The sequence below is a fragment of the Hippoglossus hippoglossus genome, chromosome 5 (assembly GCF_009819705.1).
Source record: "Hippoglossus hippoglossus isolate fHipHip1 chromosome 5, fHipHip1.pri, whole genome shotgun sequence".
Taxonomy (NCBI): Eukaryota; Metazoa; Chordata; class Actinopteri; order Pleuronectiformes; family Pleuronectidae; genus Hippoglossus; species Hippoglossus hippoglossus.
Genome location: NC_047155.1, coordinates 11,998,737 through 12,022,767, shown reverse-complemented (window position 1 = coordinate 12,022,767; position 24,031 = coordinate 11,998,737). Strand labels below are relative to the sequence as shown.

General features: G+C 40.6%; 3 protein-coding genes across 4 annotated transcripts; all 3 read right to left on the bottom strand.

The window, feature by feature from the left end:
• Nucleotides 1–5,213: 5,213 nt before the first annotated feature.
• Nucleotides 5,214–8,895, bottom strand: hyal1 (hyaluronidase 1). Of its 2 annotated transcripts, none has more exons than XM_034585529.1 (4): nucleotides 8,801–8,895; nucleotides 7,604–8,511; nucleotides 7,414–7,503; nucleotides 5,214–6,314 (listed from the first exon to the last, which is right to left on the bottom strand). In XM_034585529.1, the coding sequence occupies exons 2-4, from the start codon at nucleotides 8,507–8,509 to the stop codon at nucleotides 5,988–5,990; spliced, it is 1,323 nt and encodes a 440-aa protein (XP_034441420.1). In that variant the 5' UTR covers nucleotides 8,510–8,511; nucleotides 8,801–8,895; the 3' UTR covers nucleotides 5,214–5,987. The 2 variants fall into 2 exon arrangements, with proteins under 2 accessions (XP_034441420.1, XP_034441419.1); XM_034585528.1 differs by having other exon boundaries at nucleotides 7,604–8,514; nucleotides 8,801–8,894.
• A 1,215-nt stretch (nucleotides 8,896–10,110) lies between these two features.
• Nucleotides 10,111–15,626, bottom strand: hyal2a (hyaluronidase 2a). Its single transcript, XM_034585527.1, has 4 exons — nucleotides 15,221–15,626; nucleotides 12,723–13,695; nucleotides 12,129–12,218; nucleotides 10,111–11,229 (listed from the first exon to the last, which is right to left on the bottom strand). Exons 2-4 carry the CDS (start codon nucleotides 13,650–13,652, stop codon nucleotides 10,837–10,839), a joined length of 1,413 nt encoding a protein of 470 aa, XP_034441418.1. The 5' UTR covers nucleotides 13,653–13,695; nucleotides 15,221–15,626; the 3' UTR covers nucleotides 10,111–10,836.
• A 4,521-nt stretch (nucleotides 15,627–20,147) lies between these two features.
• On the bottom strand, nucleotides 20,148–23,970 carry tusc2a (tumor suppressor 2, mitochondrial calcium regulator a). Its single transcript, XM_034585455.1, has 4 exons — nucleotides 23,786–23,970; nucleotides 22,861–23,102; nucleotides 21,916–22,036; nucleotides 20,148–20,852 (listed from the first exon to the last, which is right to left on the bottom strand). Exons 2-4 carry the CDS (start codon nucleotides 23,007–23,009, stop codon nucleotides 20,787–20,789), a joined length of 336 nt encoding a protein of 111 aa, XP_034441346.1. The 5' UTR covers nucleotides 23,010–23,102; nucleotides 23,786–23,970; the 3' UTR covers nucleotides 20,148–20,786.
• Between the last annotated feature and the right edge of the window lie 61 nt (nucleotides 23,971–24,031).

Here is a 24,031-nt window from a genome sequence, read left to right as displayed (position 1 = left end):
TCTGGTTGTGACTCATTCATTCAACAACTACCCTCAAAGTGGTGAGATGTCAGTTCTATCTCCATTTTATTTCATGTGTCCCATTAAAGGTCCATGTACTTTCTATTGGTTTTGTTTGAACTAGTTGAATTTGTTTTAATCTCTTTTACAAAAAAGTTCCTGTTCACCTTTAACAATCTGCACATAATTCATTATATAGAACTGATTGTGCAGATGAGGAGGTGAATGTTGAATTAACATTTTCTCCTTCAGGGCATCGTTGCACATTTTAGGAAAAAAGAGTGTAAATTAGGGAACGGTTAACATGGCTTCCACTAATCCACCAACTAGCCTTTTTAAAGCTTACTAATTAATTAAGTTTCTTTAATCTGGACAAAAACTGTAGTTGACATCTGAAAGCCATTGCTCCTGGCCAAGAACTAGGATACAACATACAGTATGTGCACCTAAGGGGAAAATATGTAAAGTTTATTTATATAATGTATATTAGGATTTGGTGCTATACAAATAAAATTGAAGAATAAATTGAAGAAACAATTTTTCATATGGACAATGGCTGCTCAGTTCCTGTTTCCTGACATCTAACTCTGATCATTCTATAACTTTTAACAAAATGTTTATTTTCACAGGTTGGCTGGCGAGATAAAACCAAAATCCAACATGGAAGAAATACCTAAATGCTGGCACAAGGAAACAGAGCAGGAACTGAAGAGATGAACTGATAACTGAGACTGGGGAGGACAGAGACTCAAATTCAAAATGGAGGTAAAAGGACGGGCACAGGTGAGACAATCACTAAAGCAGGAAACCAAACAGGTGACACACACACACACACACACAGGAGGTAAATATAATGCCAAGTAAAACAGGAAGTAATCTTGACTTCTGCAATCAGGTGAGGACCCAAATGCAGATGAGGCCAACAGTGTTTACTTTGACTTACGTAGAGTGAACAGTCAGGAAGCAGCGGTATCCAAAACACAAAGGTCAAAAAACATAACTGGGTCAATAACTAAGGGAGAAACACTGACAGAGAAACTGACATGATGAACTGTCCGAGAACGAGGTGAAACAAAGTTAGACACACAAACAGGAAGTGAAGTGCTCTAAACCAAGAAACACAGGTGAGTACAAAATAAAACAGGAAGTAATAAATTCAAAGTGCCAACAAAGGGCCAACGACACAAATCCAAAAAACAGACACAAGGAAAACAAGGTTAAAGTCCATAAACGCAGCAAAAAGATCAACAAAGAATAAATCAAAACACAGGCTCCAGACATGGGCGTGATCATGACAATGATTGAAATACAAAATACAACAACAAGTCCAAACAGACGGACTAAAACCTCTGGAAAGTCCTTAATATTACCCTATTATGTATTTTGACATTTAATTCAGAGGACTTGTGCTAATTAGTGTGATTAGTGCTTGTAGGCAGATTCATTATTTTTGGACACAAACTGATTTCTTCTATTTCCAGTCTTTAAAGCAGGTCAAATCAAATATAATCAAGCAGCAGCTGCAGAACAGTTCATTGTTTATCAAACAACAAAAAACAGTACATAAGGACATATCATGGAAAACCCAGAATAATAATGCGGTTGAATATTGCACCTGCCCTAAAATCACTTAAAGAGATAAAACACTAAAATGGTATAACGCATAAAAGTAAAAAAAACTAAAACTGGCATCAAAACCTAAAAACCAGAGTTTAAAATGTGCCAGATAACGAGGTACATGGCCGAATCAACATCCTTATTGAGCAGTGTGACGGACGTTGGGTTAATTGAGAGCTTGAGGCAGTTGGTTTTACACTTATAGTCTCTGTAGCGTCTGAGAGAACAGAATGTGTGACGGGTCATCAAGGATCCTGTGTGCTAGTGTGACCACAGAACCTCCGTCGATGGTCTGAAGGGAAGGATGGTCCTTTGTGCCCATCGCCCTTATAGCTGTTTTTACCATGTTCTCGATTTTTTATTTTAACTGGAGTGTGAGAGTGCTGTTCCATGCTGCCTTTCCATATCTGATTTTGCTTTGTAGCGTGTAAAATATCGACATGACATCGGTGTTACAACAGTCTATGTAGGAACCCTAACCCACACAGAAAGTCTACATGGGCACTCCATTTCAGATTGTAGTCCAGCTGTATGCCCAGATATTTAAAAGTGTCTTAAAGGTGGTAAATTTGTCTCAAAGTGTTTAGAATTTGTTGACATCTAGTGGTGAAGTTGCATGTTGCAGCTGAACACCCCTCATCTCACCCTTCCCTTCCAAACATGAAAGAGAACCTGTTGTAGTATAAAAACTCAAAAGGTGTTTAGTTTGTCCCGTTTGGGCTACTGTAAAAAAAACATAGAGGACCCGCTCCCAATGTAAATATAAAATATTAAAATATAAAGGGCCCATTCTAGGGTAAAGAAAACAATAATTCGTACAATTTAGATGAAACGCGTGAAAACATCACTAGGATTATTTTATATAAAATGTCTGCCAATAGATCCCTTTCACCTAAATCTTACACACTGAACCTTTAAATAGTGTAACCAGCATCTTGGTATCAATCATGTTATTCAGCCCTATAAAGAGAGCAAGTGTATTTCTCTAAATGTGTAACTATTCCTATAAGTCACCTTTGTAAGGTATCCTGTATCCTGCATTTAAAGTTCCCGATCAATGCAAACCACCTGTTGGTGCCGAATCCGCACATGGATCCTGTAACGTGCATCAGATCTTTAAGAAACCTGATCAGAGAGTCAACTCCTCTGAAGGACACAGGCCCGGAGCGTGACGAAGCAAGTTATTAAACTGAGAGCGAGCGAGACGATCTGCAGGCCGAGCAGCAGGGAGAGGCGAGACGTGACCATGGAGGGGTGACAGAGTGAGACGCCAAAATGAAGAAATGCAGAGATGAGAGGATAGAGAAACAGAGGGCCTGCCAGACCTGACGGAGGGCGGAGGAGAGGATGAGAGGAGACCACTTGGAGTGAGTTAACAGATCAGAATGACTTTCTGCTCATGAAAGACAATTTTCCAATTTGGGGGATCGTTTTAAAAAGCCTCCTCTTAATGTGTGAAATTCTCCAAATAAAAACCGCATCAGAGGTTTCAAACTGTTGTAAAATGTAGTTTTCAAGGTTCATGGACTTAATTTACAAACACAGAAATACCAACTAGAACACTGCATTCTGAATATATTGACTTTTACCTTCTGCCAAGGAGTTTTCACCCCTATCCATCTGTTTATTGGTTTGTTTGTGAACAAGATTATGCAAACATTTATGGACAGGTTACAAAGAAACTTGGAGGCAAGAGGCAGTATGAGTCAGGGAAGAACCCAATCAATTTTGGTGGGGATTTGGTTTAGGGGACTATTGGCTTTGGCGCGGGTGTCATTTTAGTTTGTTAGTTGGTTTGTATTGTTGTTTACTTGTGTGATTGTAGATTACGCAATGAACTACTCGATGGATTACAACTAAACTTGGAAGGTCGCAGTATTGGTCTGGAAAGAACCCATCAAGTTTTGGTGTGGATCTGGATCCAGGATTTTCTTTAGTAGACATTCTCTCTGATTTCCCAGGGAATAATTAAGGGAACCTAATGAAAAATACTCAGGCTGATAGGGACTGATATCTATGAGTGTGTGAAATTTGGTGCAGCCTGATTGAATTTAAGTGGACTGCTGGGCCTTGGCGGAGGTTTGCTCTCTGCTGAGTGTTATTCTAGTTTTAAAAATTGTCCACACATTAACTTTAATAATCCCCAGTTTATTTAAAACAACGCTCCATTAATATTATCCCTCTTTTCCATTCGGACAGTGGGAGTGGATTTTTACGCAGCCGCGGTGAAAAACAACTATTATAATGACAAACAGTGTTGAATGTCAGTCACTATAAGACGCCTGTCATGTTTATTTTTCCTGCCATTATCAGTAACTGCAGGTATATTTTGTGTTTTAGGGAATGGCATATGTTGTGCTTGGTCTCTGAATACCAATTAGTCAATTAGGTTGGTCTTGTTTAGAAAAGCTGCACAATCAACCTAAAAAACTAAATTATTCTTTTTTAAAAGCGCAGGCTGCAGATATCTCTCCACAGCTTTGACAAAAAGCATCTGTCTCCTCTTCGTTTCCTCACAATCCAGCCAACGATGATAAAGCCGGATATAGGAAACAGCGAGGTCTTGTGGAAGTCCGTTTTTCCAGCCCGCCAAAGTCTCACGGGGACAAAGGGTGGAAATTACAATCAACAACAGCAGGCTATCAGATAAGACAGTATTGTACACGCCACTTGAAAAATGTATCAAACATCCCCCTGTGCTCTGTCAGGTTCTGAGTCATTGAGGGTTATTTCACCCTGGGAAATGCAGCTGCAGCAGAGGTGAAGTGTAAAGTTATCTCAGTCAAATAAGGTTTTATCATCTGCACAAGTTTGAACACAAACACTCAAACTCGGATGTTACTTTCTTCAGGTTAGCTGTCTCACAGCACCACCTGCTGGACATAAACTTCCTAGCCAACATTTTAAAGTAAAGCCTCAGCAAGAAGAATTCAGATGCTTTACTTTAGTAAAAGCAGCAAAAAAGAACATAACATTTTTCAATTACAAGTAAAAATGTTACTGATGTACAAAAGTATTATCAGCTAAATATACTTAGAATGGCCTCTTAGAACAGAGTTTGTTTTATAAGATTAGTTTATTGTCTTATAATCCCCTGATCTATATATTTGTAAGCAGGTTTTTACATGTATTTTGTCAATACATTTTTTTCCAGCTGGTTAAATATCTAGAAAAATGTTATTGGCTGATAATGTTTTGACTCCAAAGTAATTATAAAGGTCAATTTGTTTTTGATTCCAGCCAAAATCTCAAACTTCTTAACAGCAGTACCTCAGGACTTACTTTTTACCACCGGATAATGGAAATATTTTTACCAAATTAATTGGTGTTTAAAAATGAGAAGAAAATCTATGACTTTAGAATGAAAAGTATAAATAATCAAATGAGAGGCTACAAAAACAATACGAGGAAATTTCAAAATAAACAGTTGATGTAAATGACAAAGATTCAATATGAAAGAGCCATTATTACACCTACCAAAACTGAGGGAGTTCATTAGATCAATTAAGCCTGGAAACATTAAATTATGTAAATTCATTAACAGGCGAGAATATTTCCCCTCTAAAAGATTCACATATGATCTCCAAGCCAAATAAAGAGAATCAGGGTTACTGACATGTAGTTTTATTAGGTCTGGTCATACATGGAATATTGATCATTACCAACTCTAACAGCATATATATATGTTTCTGTTCAGTCAGATCAACATGAAAACATCGACACTCCAGGTAACAGACAACAAAAGAAGTGTTGCAGGCAATCCATGATGATTTACCTTCTTGTAACAAACATCAGTTTATTGGTGTTCATTTTAAAACTAAAACCCAACCACAATATTATTGAAATTAAAAATTAAAGATGTCATCCAGCCACATTTGAAGACATTTAAAAATACTTTAAATAATCATTCGTGTCTGAAATATTTTTCCACTCACACAGACGAGGTAATTAGCGTCAAAATCTTTGAATTACATCCACTAGATTCAAGCTTGGAAAACGTTCCCTTTTCAGCAGGTAAATTAGAAAAAAATGTTTCCCTGTGTAAAACTCTGCACATACGATTCTGTAGTGTGAAGATCAAACATACAAATAAATTAACAATAAGCAAAATATTAGAGTGGAGGAGACTTAAAGTGGCTATAGTAAAAAATACATGAAATAAAATTATCCTCCACTTAAACTAAGGAAAATCATTAAGTAAGAAAACACATAGGTCAAAGATTGGGGACATTTGCATTGACAAGAGATGATATGCACTCGAGCAGAAAACGACCTGTGGGCCAAACCAGCCCCAGTGGATCATTTTCACACTACATTTATTAGACCAATGTTGTCTTTGTATTACCTAGATTCCCTCACAGGAAAGTCTCTCATCCCTGAGCGGGCTTGGAGCAGCTCTCACCTCCCCACCCCGGGAAACAGCTGCACTGAAACTCAGACGTCTTGAATGTGACCACGTCGGCCCTCAGCCGTCCTAAAACTTTGTATTTTCTCCTCCCGTCCGGCCCCTCCTTAGACACCACCTTCCACAGAGCGGGGTCCAGGTGCAGGTAGGCCCTGGAGGCCGGGTTCCTCCTCTGACACCGGCCCTGGGACGAACACATCGTCTGGCTGCACAGAGTGGCGGCTGACGTCACATTCACCAGGTAAGGACCCAGCGTCTGATCGATGTAGAATTTGACAGCTTCACAAGTGGCCTGACAACACAGAGGAAACAGAAAATATTTTACACCTTTGTTATCATTTTACAGTGTGTTTTAATTAGGGGCTTAACGTTGTGCAGCCGAGTTTACCTCATTCGTCTGTGCCAGATCTCCACTGTTCACAAACACATCAGTGAGACAAACTGTTTCCTCGGCTGACGTGTGCCTTCTACTATCAACATGTACTACAGTTCACTCATTTCCACATAGTAAGGCCTTTAAAATGCAAACACAATTATTTTCCAGTCAGTCAGTAGTGTGTGACACACACACACACGCCTCCGTAAAAGAAGAAGTGGTTTTAACTTTGCTGTAGATCAGGGGATTTTTGACTCAAGCGAAGTCATGGAACATATGAATGTAAATGATTCACCACTCAGCCAAAACATTAAAATCAGTTACCATTTTTACTGTTCACCACAGATGATAAGGAAATCATCGCCGTTTTCATTTTTTAAATGTTTTTTCTTTAAGAGATAAATGACCCTGAACACATAAAGCTCAACATAACTTTTAATAGTTAAAAATCTCCCTTTTTACAATAAAACACCAAAATCTCTTATCTTTACCTTATCTTCATTCCCCCCCCCCCTTGTCTAAGTTCGTATTCATGATCTCACAGAGAAGCCAATCAAACCTGTTGTTCTCACATATCACACTCTGGTGACAGTCACATGAAAGCTAAAGTTTTCAGTGAATTACACAATAACTCCTCCACTTCCATCGTCATTGCTGCTGCCCTCATCTCCATCAGACATTTTCTTATGTGTAAACACTTTAAACGTTAACACACTTTTCCATTATTCTAAAAACTGCTTCTTCTAATCAATGTAGTAAATATTGTGAATTTGTTGATGTGTTCAGCTGCACGCGGCATAAATTTGACTGCTTGAATAAAGCCTGATGAAGTGGAGATAGGTTGACACATGCTTTAACAAACATTTTTTTTTAAATCTAGCTTTGTCATGATCGTGTCTGATGCCTTCACACTAATATGAATTGCATATGGTTTGAGATGAGAGATGAGAGAACACAGACAGTAAACCAGTGACTGTGGCATTTATAAAAAGTGAAACATAGCTCTTTATTGTACCTTAGACATGGAGAAGTAATTGTTGCCCCACAGGACCATCCCTGCAGACCCTAAAGCAGCGCTCTCCCCGACGGTGTAGACCAGGTGCTCCTGCAGGAGGAATAACAAAAATGAAGTAAGAGAGGATAGAAAACAATGGGGAAAAAAAAGAATCCCTAAAGAGCATTGAGTTCAAACAACAGCTACTTGCCTGCGAGAGGAAATCTAATGTGTATGTGTAGACGATGCGGGTGTAGGGGTACACAGGCGGTGCTGAGGGGGTCACCTGAGCCCCCACTCTCATGGCCTCCAGGACACGGTGGCGTGTGTAGAGGAGCACTTCTTCACCAAGGCCTCGCAGGTTGAGGCTGAGGTAGATGTCAGGGTACAGAGCATTGGAGCTGTTCCACAGCCACAGCAGCTGGTCGTTCCTCTTCATCGCTACAGCCGGACACTCCCCTGAGTAGTTTACTTTGTTGTGCAAATAGTTGTAGCAGTCTGGGAAACCATAGAAACCCCACAACCCGTTTGGTCTTTCCTTTTGTCCCAGTTTCAGCGTTTCCTCCATGAACGCTCTCCCTGCTTGCTCAAACTTCACCCGGGCTGCAGCCTTCACCTGCGGGGGGGTCCAGTCCGGGTGCCTGGCCCTCACCAGCGCTCTCGACGCGTCCAGGTACACCTGCTTACTGTCCCAGTTTCTCTCCCACACAGGCTTCCAGCTCTCCCAGTCCACCACAGCCATACCCTGAAATGCCCTGTCTGGGATGTAGGTGTTGATGTCTTCAGAGGCCAACCTGAGGTGTTTATCAAGACTGGCGTTCTGTGGGACCCCGCCGTTCACAGCCTCCCCTTGGCTGGAGTACCTGGGATACAGACCCAGCTTTTCCGTATAGAAGATGGTGATGTTGTCACCCAGGAAGGTTTGGTTCAGGTTCTGGGCGATGTCAAAGGTCCCCAGGTTGAGGTCCACGCCATACTTTGAGAGGCAGTTCTGAGTGGGGGCGTTCCACATGCTCAGGAAAGGCACCTGGGAAAAAGAGGATGTTTTCAGCCGCAGGCCTGAAACGAGGCCGAGCAGACTGCAGAGCAGCAGCAGTGGAGGAAGACAGGAACTCATCCCTGCTAAGTAAAGAAGAAGAGAAGTGTTCAAACAAAGACGTGAGAGGTTATTGCCACATTAATCAAAGCTGCCTTTGAGAGGATGCGAGGCAACTTTGGTCTCGACAGTCCTAAGCAAATAATTCAGAAAGTGTACACAGGAACCAAGAATTTCAGCTTGAGACTAAACGTGGTCTGTTCTTTGTTTATCAATCCATGATTTTCCATAAGATCCCACGTTCAGAGTTGGAATAAAGTGATCAAACAAATGCTAAATGTAATAAAGACAAAATGACAAACACTCACTTACCTCTTCAAACACCGGGCAAAGATTTCAGCTTGTGTGTGTGTGCGTGTCCTCAATCTGCAGTCACATGATCAGAATCACGTGCAGGAAAAAGGGACGGGATAAAACCAGAAGCGGTCACAGGTCCCCCCCCGACAACCAATCAGAGGAGACATGCAAATCCTTTCCATGGAGCGTCCGTATTTAAAGCCACAGGGACGTTAAAGCCTGAATTATCCCTCACACAGTTATCCCGTGGGTTCAATAAAACATGAGAATATAAGTGAAAATAAACAGTTCACCAGGGTCACATGGGAGATTTAACTCTGAATGGCTGTCAGGGGGGAAAAAGCCAGAATGAACTCTTCCACCTCCAGATTTAAATGAATGCCTGCTCAACTCTTAGAAGCAGTAGAAAATAACTTTTGGCTTAACAGCACCCTACAATTACAGAGGGTGGGGGGGGGGGGGGAGTGAGGCGGAAGCCGACAAGATGTGTCCCTCCCTGAGGACGAGCGGGCTCTGGCTCCCCTCAGAACCCAAATGACATATTTTCACCATCAAGCTTAATTCTAACCTCCGACAAGGAAGTTATATTTGTGTTTCTGTCTTTGCTTGTGTGTTTGATTTTCAGCAGGATTTTACGCAAAAAACAACTTTACAGATTTCCACAAAACTCGGATGTGGCATGTGGACCCATACAAAGTGTCAGATCTTGGACATGTTGTACCACTTCTTTGGAACACTGAGAGATATAGGAATATTTTTTGATATATTTTTAGAGGATTCAAATGTGGTTTCATAACAGGACTGTTGGACCAGAGTGCCGTTCTTTATTGCAACTAACAAGGTCATACTTGTATTATCTGAAAACCACTTGCAAATCTTTGTTTCTTTTAATAATGAAAATATGATCCACAAACTATCCCAAAATCTGCTCTGGTTTCATCCTCCAGGTTATTGCCATGTTTTTTCCTGCCTTTGCCAAAAAGTTCTAAACCCATTAGCAAGAAGCTTGGTGGAAGGATGCAGAATGGGTCAGGGAAGAACCAATTCAATGTTGGTGCTGATCCAGATCAGAGGACGGATCCAGGACTTGTTTTCACTTTCTTTAACATGGCAAGATCAGTAGTTTGACATTTTCAGCAATTTCCCAGGGAATAAGTCATGGATCTTGTCTTTGGCGCAGATCCAAAATAAAAATCCAGATCTTCCAGGTGACTGTTCTAGTTATTACAGCAAGCAATACAACCATTGCTGTATTATCTGAGAACCATCTGTTAAACCTCTAATACATGCAATCGTAAAGGTTGTTTTCAAGAGAAATTACTCAATAAGTTTAACAAAGAAGTTTATTTACTTTGAAAAAAAGTCAAATTTGAGAAAACAGCATGAAGACAGAGGTGATAATGTCAGTAAAACTGTGGAACATAACAAAGTGTCAGAAAAATGTCTCTTAATGTTTGTGCTTCTGAAATCAAATAGCTGCTTTTGAGCATCAATGGAGTCATGTAGTATTTTAAGAGAAAACTACTAGTAGTCATGTTTTGGACATAAAAATCAGAAAATATCATATAAAACACCTAAAAAATACATTCAAATAAATAGTAACACTTTAATTGCCGCCATTAGAAAAAGGTCATGAGAGAGGTCGTGTTGAAAAAGATCAGGCACTTCAAATCATATTGTGCGATCACCAGATTTAAGTGCATCAATTCCACTTTCACCACACAGCGGCCGACATACGCCGACTCATTCACCACATTTCCTCCGCAGACGTGCTCCCTATGAGAAACATGGAATTTGACACCTTGGAAAACAGTGACCGAGAGGAAACCGAGAGCAAAATGTAAACAAGGTCATTTCCAGCGAGCCCTCTATTGTTTTTAAAAGATTAAAAGTTATAAACAAATGTAACTTTGAAATTTCCACAGTGTTTCTTATGAAGTTTCACTTTGTGTCATCCATATTTTTTACAGCAATTCCAAGAAAAGAAAATGACACCCCTCCGCTCTGATATTTTGACACACACGATGCGGCTGTCTACTGTTTATGGTGCATTAACAGAGGAGCAGAGAAATAATCAGTAAGATCACACATTGCAGCGCTGAAGCCATGGTTGGAGCCGCCCCCCCTCTCTGGTGCAAGGGGTCCGTCTGATCGCAGCCCTCCCCCTGGTAGCCGCTGAAGCACTGGCACTGAAACTCAGTTTGGAACCTCGTCACCTCGGCTTCGCCAAGCTCACCCGTCACTGTCGGTTTGTCGTTCGGCCTGCTGATGCTGTGGGTGAGGGGGTTCAGGTGCAAGTAAACATCGCTGTTTGGGTTTTTGCGCAAACAGCGGCCGTGTGAACCACACAAGGTCTGGCTGCATAGCTCTGCTGCTGTGGAGACGTTGAGGAGGTATTGACTCAGCGGCCCTCGGAGATACGCCTCAAGGTTGGAACAGCTGGTCTGGAGAGGAAGAGAAAAGGAGAAGTCACTCCGTCATTCAGCTAGGTCAACATTCACACTTTAACTTATTCTCTTTCATACGCATACAGTTGAGATGACTTCAGGAAGTTTAAAAGAAAGCTCAAAAACTTTTTGTGTAGTATTAAAGAAATGTGATTATGATTAACTTCAATATTAAGTTTTACTTTTTCATTCACCCTTAATATTTCTAATGAAGTCACACATGCAACATGAGCCTGTTGATTCAAAACAAACTGTAGGAAAAAATAAAGGCTTTACTACATTTAAAGATTTAATTATAGAATAGAATAGAGTAGAATAGAATACAAAGTCTTTATTGTCATTGTATTGTGAAATGACTGCTAATGAGTGCAACTCCTGGTTGGTGCATTAAAGTTAAAATAAAAGATTAAAAGAACGCATTGCACAAAATATATGCATTTATATTATGCAAAATATGAATAATGCTCAACCCGAAATAATGTCTATACTATATTTATTACTTCTACACTGTAAAACAAATGGATAAAATATTTACATTTTCATTGGAAATGACTAGTGTTGTTTGAAATGAAACATAAGAGTTTTATCTCCAATTAATATCTGTCCATCTTGTGCATTTTTGTTCACTAAAAGATTATATTTGTATTCATAGTTGGCTGATTTGAAGATTTCAAATAAAAAAAATCAGCCCATATGCGACATTCATGTGACTACTGCAGTCTCTTTGAAGCTGAGCCCTGAGGAGTGAATTAGTTATCAAATGACTGCACACATGACCAACAAGAGCATCGGGTCAAAACCTTTCCAGATGATGATGTTTGTGTTCACATTTGTGAATTGAGTCTGAGTGAGGTTAATTAGTTTGTTTGTTTTATGACTGGTGTGGTGGTGCTTACTTTGCTGCTTGCATAACCTGCATCTCCCCACAGGATGATTCCAGCTGCTCCCAGAGCCACGCTCTCCCCGATGGTGGAGACCAGGTCAGTCTGTAAAAGATCACACGGCATTTTAACCCCATCACATTTAACCTTTTACATTTCTGAAAGCAAAGGTCAAACCCAGATAAATGAGTATCATCGTAACAGGGTCAGATTGTTAGAGAGTCGTATGCTACTGTGTGTGAAGTGCAGCATGTCCATTAACTCCTAAGGAAACAGTGTATAGGGTGTAAGCAAGATTTTTCGACCAACACCCATCCTGCCCACGTCCTGCACACACGAACGAGAGGTGCTGGGGTGTCTCTCCGCTCCTGAACAGGAAATGACTGTAGCTGTCGATAAAGAAAAGCTGAGGAATAGTTCCATGCAGCATGCACTGATCAGAGAGGGGCGTGAGCCAGGGTGCTGAAGGTTAGAGCCACACTGTGATTGAGAGTTAACCTTTGAACAATAAAAGTCCATATCAGAATTGTTTAGTATCATACATGACCATCACACAAGGAAGAAAAAACAAATTCAGGACCGGCAGAATTTCTAAAGTTAGAGCGTCACCTCTGTCAGCTGCTCCAGAGAGTTGGTGTAGGTGGGCTGCGTGTACACAAAGACAGGACGCGCCAACCCATCGCCTGATGATGCCAAACGCATCCCCTCCCTCACTCTGTTCCGGACGAACTGACGTCCGGAGGAAGAGGAGCGCAGCACAGTGCCCATGTAGATGGATGGGAAGAGGGCGGTGCTCTCGGTCCACAGCCATTTCAGCTGCTCGTTGCGGGCCACCTCCACATCAGGGCAGCGGCCGGTGTAGTTCTCCACAGTGTGTCTGTAGTCGTGGTTGTAGCAGTCGGGGAACAGGTAGAACCCCCACAGCTGGTTGGGTCTCAGGTTCTTAGCTTGCTTCAGCGTCTCCAGCATGAACTTCCTGGCAGAGATTTCAAACTCCTGCTGGGCTACTTTTGACACCTGCTCCGGAGGCCATGTTGGGTTCTTCTGGCGCACCATCTCACGAGAATGTCTGCGGTAAATGTCTTTGGTTTCCCAGTTGCGTATCCAGAGTGGGCGCCACTCCTCCCAGTCAATAACGGCCAGACCTTTGGCCTCTGGCTCACGTATATACTTCTGCACACTATCTGGCATCTTCTCCAGGTGCTGCGTGAGACTGGCCATCTGTGGCAGCCCCCCGTTCACCGCCGTTTTATCCGGCTCGTAGTAGGGGTACAAGCCCAAGCGGTTCTTATAGAAGATGGTGAGGTTCTGTTTGACAAAAGCCTCATTGGGTGAGGCCACGATCTGGAACTGGTCCAACTGGAAATGAATGCCATGCCGTGGGGCACAGTCCTCAGTCGGGGCATTCCAGGCGAGGAGCAAAGGCTTTTGGGAATACAGCGGCCATTGCGTGGGTTTCAGTCCCAGAGCACAGAGGCAGTCCCACAGCAGGACAATAAGCAGCCATACTTTCCAGTCACACAAAGTCCAGTACAACATGTCTTCAGATGTGGATCGACAGAAAGGACCGTCACTCTCTGCTCTATAAGTCACAGAGGAGAATGAAATGTTTTAGATTATTGTAATAATAAGTGGAATTCCCCAGCACATTCATTCATAAAGTCAGCATTTCAAAAGGAAACTTTTGTGTATTCAGTAGAGTTTAGTTGTATGCACTAAATGGAAAAACCCTCCAATCAACAGCCTGTATGGCTGCAGAGAGCAATTATATAATAAGAATAAGAATAAGAATAATAAATAGAATTTCATTTTTTATTTATTGAAAGCCTCTTTCTATTTATGAGTGTATGTTATAGGTCTTAAGATGTTTATTGACAAAAGACTGAGTCTGCCCAACAATTCACAGAGGACCCTTAAATTGAGTTATTTTGTTTATCTTTATAAATAGTGACAATATTTACCTTCAGCAGTGGTGGAAGAATTGAATTCATAAGTAAAATAACATTAACAGAGAGTAAAAATACTCTATTACGAATAAAAATCCTCCATTCAAAACTTGAGTACAAATATATTAGCATCAATATAGTATATGAAAGGGCAATATTTCCATTTGAAATTTAAGTCATTGTATAAAGTAACATAAAGTGGAAATACGCAGGTACAAGTACCTCAAAATTGTACTTGAGTACAATACTTGAGTAAATGTACTTAACCTAAGTAATTGTAATAGCCTTACCTTGACCAAATGCAATACTTCTACAATGAATGCATCAACACTTGCAGTGTATTCAATCAATGTGATGATTTTGTTATTTTTGTGCTGAAGGAAAGTTTTGAATGCAGTACTTGTAATGGAGTATTTCTACTCTGTGGTAACTCAGCATCTTTTAAATGTTCAAATTCCTAATCAAAATCATGCAATTCAAAGGCTAATTACACGGTTTACATCGTCTTTACACTTTATATATTAATTCTACTGTATTTACACTTTTTAGAGTTCCTTGTGTTTGTATTGCATGTTTACTTTTTTTATTACTTTATTTTTTACTGTCGTCTTTGCTGCTGCAACCCAACACATTCCTCCATTTTGGAACTTATAAAGGATCATCTTATCTTAACTTATCTTATCTTCTTGTCACTTTTACTCATGTAGACTAATCTTACACCACTGTCACTTATTAGAAATGAATAACCATATTAAAATCCCCACTGGGAATTGTACTCAAACACAATTCTGAGGTACTTGTGTAAATGTACTTCTGTTTTTTTTCCACCAAATATCTTCTAATCAATAAAAGAAAAGGTAGAAACTAACTTCAAACATACGCTGTACAATCTAATCAATGCTAAAAAAACACGTCCTGTGTAAACAATGACCGAAAACAATCGGAATCTTGATTTACACCCTCAGAAGTATTTCCCCCAGAGCGAGCGCAGACCTCTCGTGCTCTCTGCGAAACTTCAACACGTGACATTTTCTGCTACAGACAAACTGTTAGAGTTCAACTAACCGGCCTCAGAGGAACTGTCGTCGAAAGCGATGAATGAGGACAAAGACGAGTGAAGTCCAGTAAAAGAGAAATGACAGCAGCCTCCCCCTCTCTTACCTTCACCCCCAGGCTGAGGAACCATTCCCAAAGAACGAACACACACAGGAGCCTGCTTCTCCGAGACGCGTCTTCGGAGCTGCCTCACAACCACCAGGAGGAAACCAGTGGGAGCATTGTTTGAGGAGAAAGGGACGGAGACAAACGAGGAAGCTGTTTCACAAACACATGTGTGGCGGCTTCGCGTCTCCTAGTCCCCGCACCGTCCTGCTGCCAGTGAGGAAAGTAAACTTACCCCCTGCGAGGTTGTCAGAGCCGGAGCCAAACCACTTTCAGGATGTTCCATTCTCGCAGGGGGGAAACAGGGGGGGGGGGAGCGGCGAAGCGGAGCGGACGTGCCAAAACTCCCTCCAGCCTGTGTGATGTCCTGCAGCGACGTGTTGCTTCACCTCAAACCCTCCTCATGACCCCAGGCAGAGGTGGGCTCCATTTTATGTGTGTTTTTAATGCGGGAAAAAAAAAGATCAAAAATATGTCCCCCCCCTGGTCCTGGTTCCAGCCGCGGACTGGACGAGTCCGAGAAGTCAGAGGCATCCAGTGTCCAGATCCGAGTCAGATTCATGAGAGGTCACAGCAGCCACATGGCTTCAGAATAACATCAGACCACTAATGATCAGCCTTCTACATTACACTCAGATGTGGGCTTATAAATAACTATTTACACATCTACAAATGTGCACTGCAGGAAAAGTAGTGCTGCACATTGTATATCCCAAAGAATGGACAATTGCAAAATTACACAACCTCGATCCCCATCTTTGTATTGCACATTTTGAAAACAACATATAGAGTATTATTTCTACTTTTTATTGTTTATAGTATATCTATTTGTATTCATATTTCTACATGCACTGCTGCTTCATTGTGCTGCTGTGTCAATTGCATGTATTATTCATGCATTTCAATGGGAAATCCAACTGTTAAAGGTTCAGTGTGTAAGATTTGGGTGAAAGGGAAATGGAATAGCCCCTGATATTTAAATACTTTATATTTAAGTCAGGAGTGGGCCCTCTCTACGGAGGCCGCCATGTTTTTCACAGTTGTCCAGACTGTAAAAACTAAACACCTTTTTAGTTTTTATGACAACTGAAGGCTACCACAGGCTCTCTTTCACACCATAGGGTTGAAGTACTCTATTAAACTTTAAATGTGTATAATATTCTAACATCAAAATATTGGGTGGATATTCATTACCTCAGTAGTATTGATGCATTTAGTAGAGATCCCTTTAGTTCCAGTGACCTTTCTACATTACAGTCAGATGTTATAAATATATCTATCTTTACAAATATCTACAAATCATGCGAAGACTAATTTACTGTGAAAACATGCAATGATTCATCATGGTCCTTTAAGCACCTGCCAACCTGTTTCAAATGTGTTTTTGTCAAATATTTAACATTGCACGACAGACTATTTTACTGAAAGGTAAAATAAGAAATAATCTGTCATGGGATCCAGATTGTTATATAATAATCAGATTATAATTATGATAATCATATCATGATTATAATACAAAATTCTGAATCCTAAAACAGACTTTTATACTATGATTAGTTGGTGTAAACAGAGGACGTGGTTCTTTCAAGTTTATTGCTTCAAAGTAGCAGGAAGATCGAAGTCAAAACCACAAATACTGCATCTCTCATCTGAGAAGGAAGTATTGTTCTAAATTTGGCAGATGTTATGTTGAGGTCACTTCCCATAATAAGAAGATGCTAAAAAACATAAAAAAATAACTTTAGCCTGTTGCCAAAAACTCCTGGTGGACAATTCAAATCCAAAAACAATGTTTAGTTTAATGAAAGGGAAGCAGGGAAAGTTCTCCTGAACTTTGGATAACATTGTACTTTTACCTCACTGTGTTTACAGCATCTTCCATCTCTACTTCGTAGTCAATGTTTCCTTCATTTTGCATGGAAAACACAAAACTCATAAATTATGGGGCAGTGTTTTGATCATTCACAAATTGTTTAATGAGAACCAACATGGTTAACTATAAGTAGTAGTGGAAGTATATCAGATCTTTAACTTAAGGTGGTAATAGTACCAATACCACACAAATACTCGATCACAAGTGTAAGTCACAATTCTACTAAAGAAAAATTGAAGAAGTATTGTCCAAAAAAAACACTCTGAAATAGTATCATAAACTAAAAAAGATCAAAAGATCACTCAAATGTACATAAATACACATCTATAGTTATAACCCTATAGTTAAATAACTTTCCAGGTCAAATGATGAATGCAGGTCTATTAGTTTTAATGACTTGTAGTGCTGCCACTTAAGTAACTGATTTTAATGTGTTTTTCCACTAATGCTCTGAGCACACTTCAGACGGTGGGTACGAGGCATCTGGTACACAGATGTCACTGCTGCCCGAGGTGTGTGATGACAGCCACTGGCAACGGCTCGGTGAAGTAACTAAGTACCACATGCTGTCACGTATCCAAGTACTGCAAATAGGACAGTGCAGAGCCAGGGCGAGGGATGAGGAATATCAGCGATGAGAGGGGAGGGGAGAGGCCACACACTCACTCACACATCATCAACCAATTTAAGAAACCTGTGATCAGACTGAGCAGTTTGGTAGAAAACCAGCAGTCCTTTGTTGGGTTTTTCCAAGAACGGCCTTTCTCTGAAATTTAGACTTTCCCTTTTGCAGATACTGGTGAGCTGGGGGATGTCCGAGCACATGATCGTTGGGGTGACGAGGTGGAAGTGAGGCGTCTTCCTGTGTCAGAGTCCATTCCGCCGTTTGTTCTCTGAGCTTTTGCTGACTCACATCACCATGTCATCGGTCTCTCTCTCTCGCTCTCTCTTTCTCTCCTTGTTTGTTTGAGGAAATTGTGGAGCGTGAAACGACCCGCATGTGAATGAAGCCTCCGCTCGGCTTTCCTTTAACCTCTGGCTCCTGAGCATTACATCAGCACCAGTCAGGGACCTTCAGGAAGCAAAAACAATGGCAGGGGAACTGCAAACACAGCCTTCCACTTTTAATATGCCGAGCAAACACTTAAGAGGATGGCGACACATTTGGTAATTGTGTAAACTGGAAAACTGGAATGATAATGTTTGAAGTTAATGTTTGAAATGTGAGAAGGGCTTCAATGTAACTTGATGCCCCTTAAACTGGTTTATACAATTCACTGCTTCTTTTTTAACCGAATCAGACGTTCATGTGCATTTATGTATTAATGAACATGGGACATTACCATCAAATTTCCTAGAAAACACATTTTTTCATTCAGTTCTCTGTGGGGTGAAAGTGACATAATTCGACTAAACTCGGATAAAATTGGCTAAAATAAGCACTTACTGTAAAACCGCTACAGTTCGTTAAATGACTCTCTTTGACTGTTTGTAATTCAAAGCATGTCTTAGTTCTTTTTCGAGGCTGCTGATCATTTATAATGACTATCTCTCCCAACCACAGCCACATGGACAGCTCAACTATGTATACACACATTGTACCGATTAGGGATGAAAACAGTTAAGCAGTGGCATATTCATGAAGTTCATAAGTTTGTACAAGAGAGAGAACATCCTTCTTATGCAGGCCGGACTCAGCAGCGAAACATCAGAGAGCAGTGGGGAGGAAATACATCAAAGTGACTGACCTCTGGCCCAAAACACACCCAGCCACATTCCACACAATTACAGACACCAGAGAATGCCTGCAGAGGAAGCCCTACCCATTTATTGTGCGGATCAGTAAACACTGAAATATGTTTACGCTGTAATTAAAGTTTGATACAGTGCCAGCTGGAAACACCAATATATCTGGTTACCATTGAATCTGTAGAGTTTTACATCAAACATCATGTTGAATCATCAGGTTTAATTGTGTCTTTTGTACAGTAACTGTTCAGGATTATCTTTAAAAGGTAAATCAGAAAGCTGTTACACACCATAATCAACTCACAAAATCACTCAACTCATTAGTTAGTTCAGGTATGGATTTCTGCTGCCCTCTAGAGGTTAAATACATTATACGTGGTTTCTTTAAAAGTTAAAATAAGTTGTATTCCAAAACTGCGTAACTCCGCAACAGCCCAATAGTCCCTTTATGAAACCACATTTAAAATCACTGGATCCTGATTGTTCATTGGTTGTTGATTTTTTTTCATCAGGATCGATCAGTTATTCCCTGATAAATCTATGAAATTTTGAAAAACGCTGTTTTACAAAGTAAAAAATAATTCCTGGATCCACCCTCTGATCCAGATCTGCACCAAAGTTTGATGACTTCTTCTCACCCCTCCACAAAATTTCATGGAAATGAGTTAAGTGCTTTTTGCGTAACCCTGCTTACAGACAAACAAACACATAAAAACATAACCTCCTTGGCGGAGGTAATAAAAGTCTGCAGATTAGCCTAATCGTGAATCCTGAGACAAATCTGGTTTCACTTTAACACAGCAGACCTAACGGCGAGCGTTGAAGAGCGAAACTCAAGAAGGCAATTCAGAAAAGTTAAAAATAAAACACGTCAGCTGTCATGCAAGTACAGTAAAGGCTGGCTGCATGTTTAAAAGTCAACACTCCATTGATTGAGCTATAGTTATTGCACCATGTGTACAAGGACTTTTAATTTTAAAACTAAGATTAGCTGATAAATAAATAGTTTGACATTTTGTGAACAACTATTATTTTTAGATAAGAGAAGATCTTGTTTGTTTAATCTGTCTAAAAACCAGACAGGGGGGAGAATGCTATCTTTTATCTAAATCTTGACAAGAAAACAAACGTCTAGATTTCCAATGATGTACTATTCCTTTGATGTGAAGCGTCTCATCAAATAAAGACGTATGGGACCAGAAAGTCAGATCACGTGTAGTGAGTAGATACTGCTTCAGCCATAACCCACTGCTGATAAGACACCATGAGCTCCTTTGAGAAAAAAAGATATCTTGACTCCAGTTATTCAGCTCAGTAAACCATTTATTCAAGTATTTCCAACTAAGAAATCTGATATTATTTACAGTACAATATGTTCACTAGTGCAGGTCTGAGCTCCAGTCACTGAAACAGACTCAGACATGACAATGCAGAACATGTCCATATGTACAAGAAATTTCACAATCCTTCATTTTCCTACCCTGTAATCTCTCTCATCAGCCTCTGACACACATTCACACAAACAAACCTAAGTGCACACATGTACACATACGAAGACACAAACAGAGTCTAACACTCTACGTATCACAGAAGGCATAAACTGTTAAAGCCTTTTCACATCGAGGATATTTTTCCCTGCAAAAAAACTCAAGAGAAAAACAAGAGAATCACAACTCTGTTTGATGTATTCTCTAAGACTGCTTACATATCAGCTGGGTAGTGGAAACACAACCTGTACCGTCACTACTGTTGGGAATATCAAAAATTGGATTTTTAGTGAACAGGGCACTCTGACCATCGCTGAATTCAAATGTATAACATTTCATTCATGATATCAATTTAACGTGACACTGGTTCCAGTCTCGACCGTCACTGGAACAACACTTTGCTCCGAGATGAGTACCTGCGGCTGCGCCTCATGGCAGATCAGTCCTGTGCAATGCTTCACACCTCACAGAGGATGATGGGGAAATCTACATGAATACACGGGTGGTCGAGCTTCACAATTCCCTGAAAAGAGAAGAAAAACAATATCGAGATTTAGCATAAACGATGATTATAAGTAAACACCATGTAATCCTTAATGGAATTAGGGCCAGGTATAAAACAATGAGGAGGAAGATTCCTCATTGAGGAAGAAATGTCGTGAATAAAGTCAAACTAAATCAGAGGAATATTTTTTGTAATTCATAAATTAGGTAAAAATGCCAAGAATAAATTTGAAATGTGGAGAAAAAGTCAAAATAAATCATAGGACGCTATGCGAGCTGCCAGTTGTGTTATCTGTCCAAGACAGTTTCTCCAGCTTTTTGCACAATATCTTCAAAGACTGTCTGTTTATGTGCTGAAAGAGAAACATCCTTGATACTATTTCAGCAACTCAACAACAGAAGGCATTCAGTAGAGGCAGTCATATGAGCTATTAGTGCATTCACATGCTCCTCCGAAGGTCCAGTTTCCTGAGCTGGGAAGTCATTGTTCAAATGTGTTCATGTGCTTTGAAGTCAGTGTGTAAACATGGATGCTGTAAAGACCATGTGTCGTATTTATGTGTTTACAGCGTTTAACCAACACGTTGACACCTCTTTCCAATATCTATATGATAATGAGGAGAAATAAAAAGGGATCAGGTTTGACAGGCATATAAATAACTATAAATGTATGCACGTTAATCATAAAAACGTCTGTTTTGGCTAAAAAAAGTGTGTTAGGTACTTATAATAGAAAGGCATGAAGTTTGCAAGTAAGAGTACTATTTAAAGCTGATTGTAAAAACAAAATAATTGGTTAGTAAGAGATGACGCCAGCAATTTGGCAACACCAACTTTCCAAGTTGTCATTCTGACTTGAGGTGGGGTTCATGGGAATTTTCCCAGTTGGAAACTAATTTCTCTGATTATTCCAACGCCACATGAACACAATAATATTAGTAATTTGATATAGTCTTAAAAGTTTGACTTAAATCTTGAAATTTCAAGTTTATTCTCAATATACAAAATAGAAAAAATCCTCCTCGTTCTTTTCCTTATGCTTGGCCCTGATACTGTTCTGTATCGTTTTGACCCTAACAAACCTGTGGAATCAGATTTTTCTGGATCCTCTTCAACTTGGACTTCTTTCTGCCGTTTTTTGTCACCACTGTCTCTTCGTAGAATTCGTGGGCGAGGTCACCGTCCTCGTCGTAGTATAAAGAACTGCAAGAAGAAAAAGGGCTAATTCAATCTTTAAAAGGTTCAAACAAAACAAACTTTGCGTCGAGTGATCTCGAGGCGGAGAGTTAGTTTTAAGTGCAGAGGTTCGGAGATGTCCACCACAAAGTCATGCACCTCACATCAGCGATGCTCAAATTCAACATTTTGGTTTCGATAGTGTGTGTGTCTGTGTTATTAAGGTTTTGGCCTGTGTGATCATCAACGTTTTAATTTGTCCCACATGGATAAATAAAGATAATGACTTGAGCTGTCCAAAACAAATGATGACTTGCACTCTTCAATGTGTTTACCTCACTTTGTCTGACTGGTTATGTTGACTTTCCAAAGAAAACTGCTGATAGCAAAGAAGTGTCTGGATTTTCCTGAGGAACTGGGACATTATCTCTAGAAACAGACAAGAGCTGCTGAGCAACATAAATTATATTTTCTTTGGGAAACCACGGTGGTCTCTAGAGTGCTGACAACGTGGGTCCATGCTTTGTGTCAGCTTGCGGACCTTCGTTGCGTGTAAGTATCTCACTCCCCTCATTTAATTTGACAGCACATCAACATGGCCCCTCCAGAAGAAGGTATACAAACGGTGAACCAACGGCCTTCTGGACTAAGCCTGGACTTTCATACAATGCCCCTATTATAAAGACGTTCACCTCCGTTGTATCTGTGAGTGCGGAATCTCTGAGAGGAACAACTGAAAACCACAACAGATAGAACTAAGGCTACGTGCATTGGCCACACACCAGAACAAATACACACGTAATAATTACTGTGATTCAGGGTGACTCATTCCCCAGTGGTGTGTGATTTACCTCCTTCTGGTAAAAACAAAGGGTGTTGCACTTCTGGAACCTTTGAGCCGGGCCAGAGTCTGCTCGTTCCCCTCGACGGCTGCCTCGCCTCCAGCTCCACTGCCTGAGAAAGGCCAGACACCTTTGGCTTTGGATCCACTGCCTCCCATTTTCAGAGATAAGGCATTGCTAGTCTCCACTTAGAAGTTTGTTTCAATCTGGATGATGGCCAGACGCCCTCAGTCCCTCACTGAAGCCAGGATCTGGAAAAGTACAGAGAGAGAAAGAAAGAGCACGTCCTCAAAAAAACAGACCTGATGTAAACAGGATGATGGTGTTTGGTTGCATCCGTGACTGCTGTCCACCGTAAAGCACCATCTTATTGACTGTCTACTGCTTGGATCGAATGCATTTTTTTGATGAATAGCAACAAAAGCTCTGTGTTTAATGCACAGGTAACTCCACTGTCGATGGGAGTGATGATAAATATCATTTTAACCCCGCGAAACCGAGTCTAGCCTGCTGACAACATGGCTCTTCGCTCGTTCCTCGGGCTCGCTCCGTTATGCTAACTGCACAGGAGGCTAGCTAGCTAACCGTAGCACCATTCCACCGACTTCAAACGCAAGGCACCAGATTCATAACGTTAATTACATTTATACATATCAACCTACGGATATATATTTTGTTTTAAGCCTCCCTCACACACTGTCTTTGTATTAAATAAAACGAGCGTCTCATGTTAGCTTACTGTGGCTAATAATAACTCCATCATGGTACCTGCACCTTTAGGTGAGTTAGCCCGTTAGCTGCTGCCAGCGACGCACTAGCCCGAGCTGCCTCCGAAACAAACACGGGATGATGATGATTATTATTATTATATTGAATGTCCGACACGACCACACAACACAGTGTTTGAATAACAGACTCGTGGTTAATGTCCTACCGTCTCACACCGTCATCTCCTGTCATGACTGTACCGCCACCAGCTACGAGAAGCTAGCGTTAGCTTGTTTTGGTCGCTGCGACGAGGCGATCAGCTGATCTGACACCGGCTGAAGCCGCACAGTTAAAACCCTGTGTTCATCTGCGTGTGTGAGGGTCAATGAAGACCTTATAAATATGAGCTCAACTCTACATCGAAACATTTAAATGCAATAGAGATATATGGGATATTAGGTTAAATAAGTAA

Coding starts and splice junctions, on each gene's coding strand:
- hyal1 (XM_034585529.1), bottom strand. CDS start 8,509: ATGAGTTCCTGTCTTCCTCCACTGCTGCTGCTCTGCAGTCTGCTCGGC. Junction 7,504..7,603: donor CATTAGATTTCCTCTCGCAG/GCAAGTAGCTGT, acceptor TTCCTCCTGCAG/GAGCACCTGGTCTACACCGT. Junction 6,315..7,413: donor ATTACTTCTCCATGTCTAAG/GTACAATAAAGA, acceptor CTGTGTTGTCAG/GCCACTTGTGAAGCTGTCAA.
- hyal2a (XM_034585527.1), bottom strand. CDS start 13,652: ATGTTGTACTGGACTTTGTGTGACTGGAAAGTATGGCTGCTTATTGTC. Junction 12,219..12,722: donor CTCTGGAGCAGCTGACAGAG/GTGACGCTCTAA, acceptor GATCTTTTACAG/ACTGACCTGGTCTCCACCAT. Junction 11,230..12,128: donor CAGGTTATGCAAGCAGCAAA/GTAAGCACCACC, acceptor CTTCCTCTCCAG/ACCAGCTGTTCCAACCTTGA.
- tusc2a (XM_034585455.1), bottom strand. CDS start 23,009: ATGGGAGGCAGTGGATCCAAAGCCAAAGGTGTCTGGCCTTTCTCAGGC. Junction 22,037..22,860: donor TTTGTTTTTACCAGAAGGAG/GTAAATCACACA, acceptor TTCTTCTTGCAG/TTCTTTATACTACGACGAGG. Junction 20,853..21,915: donor AGAAAAATCTGATTCCACAG/GTTTGTTAGGGT, acceptor TTCTCTTTTCAG/GGAATTGTGAAGCTCGACCA.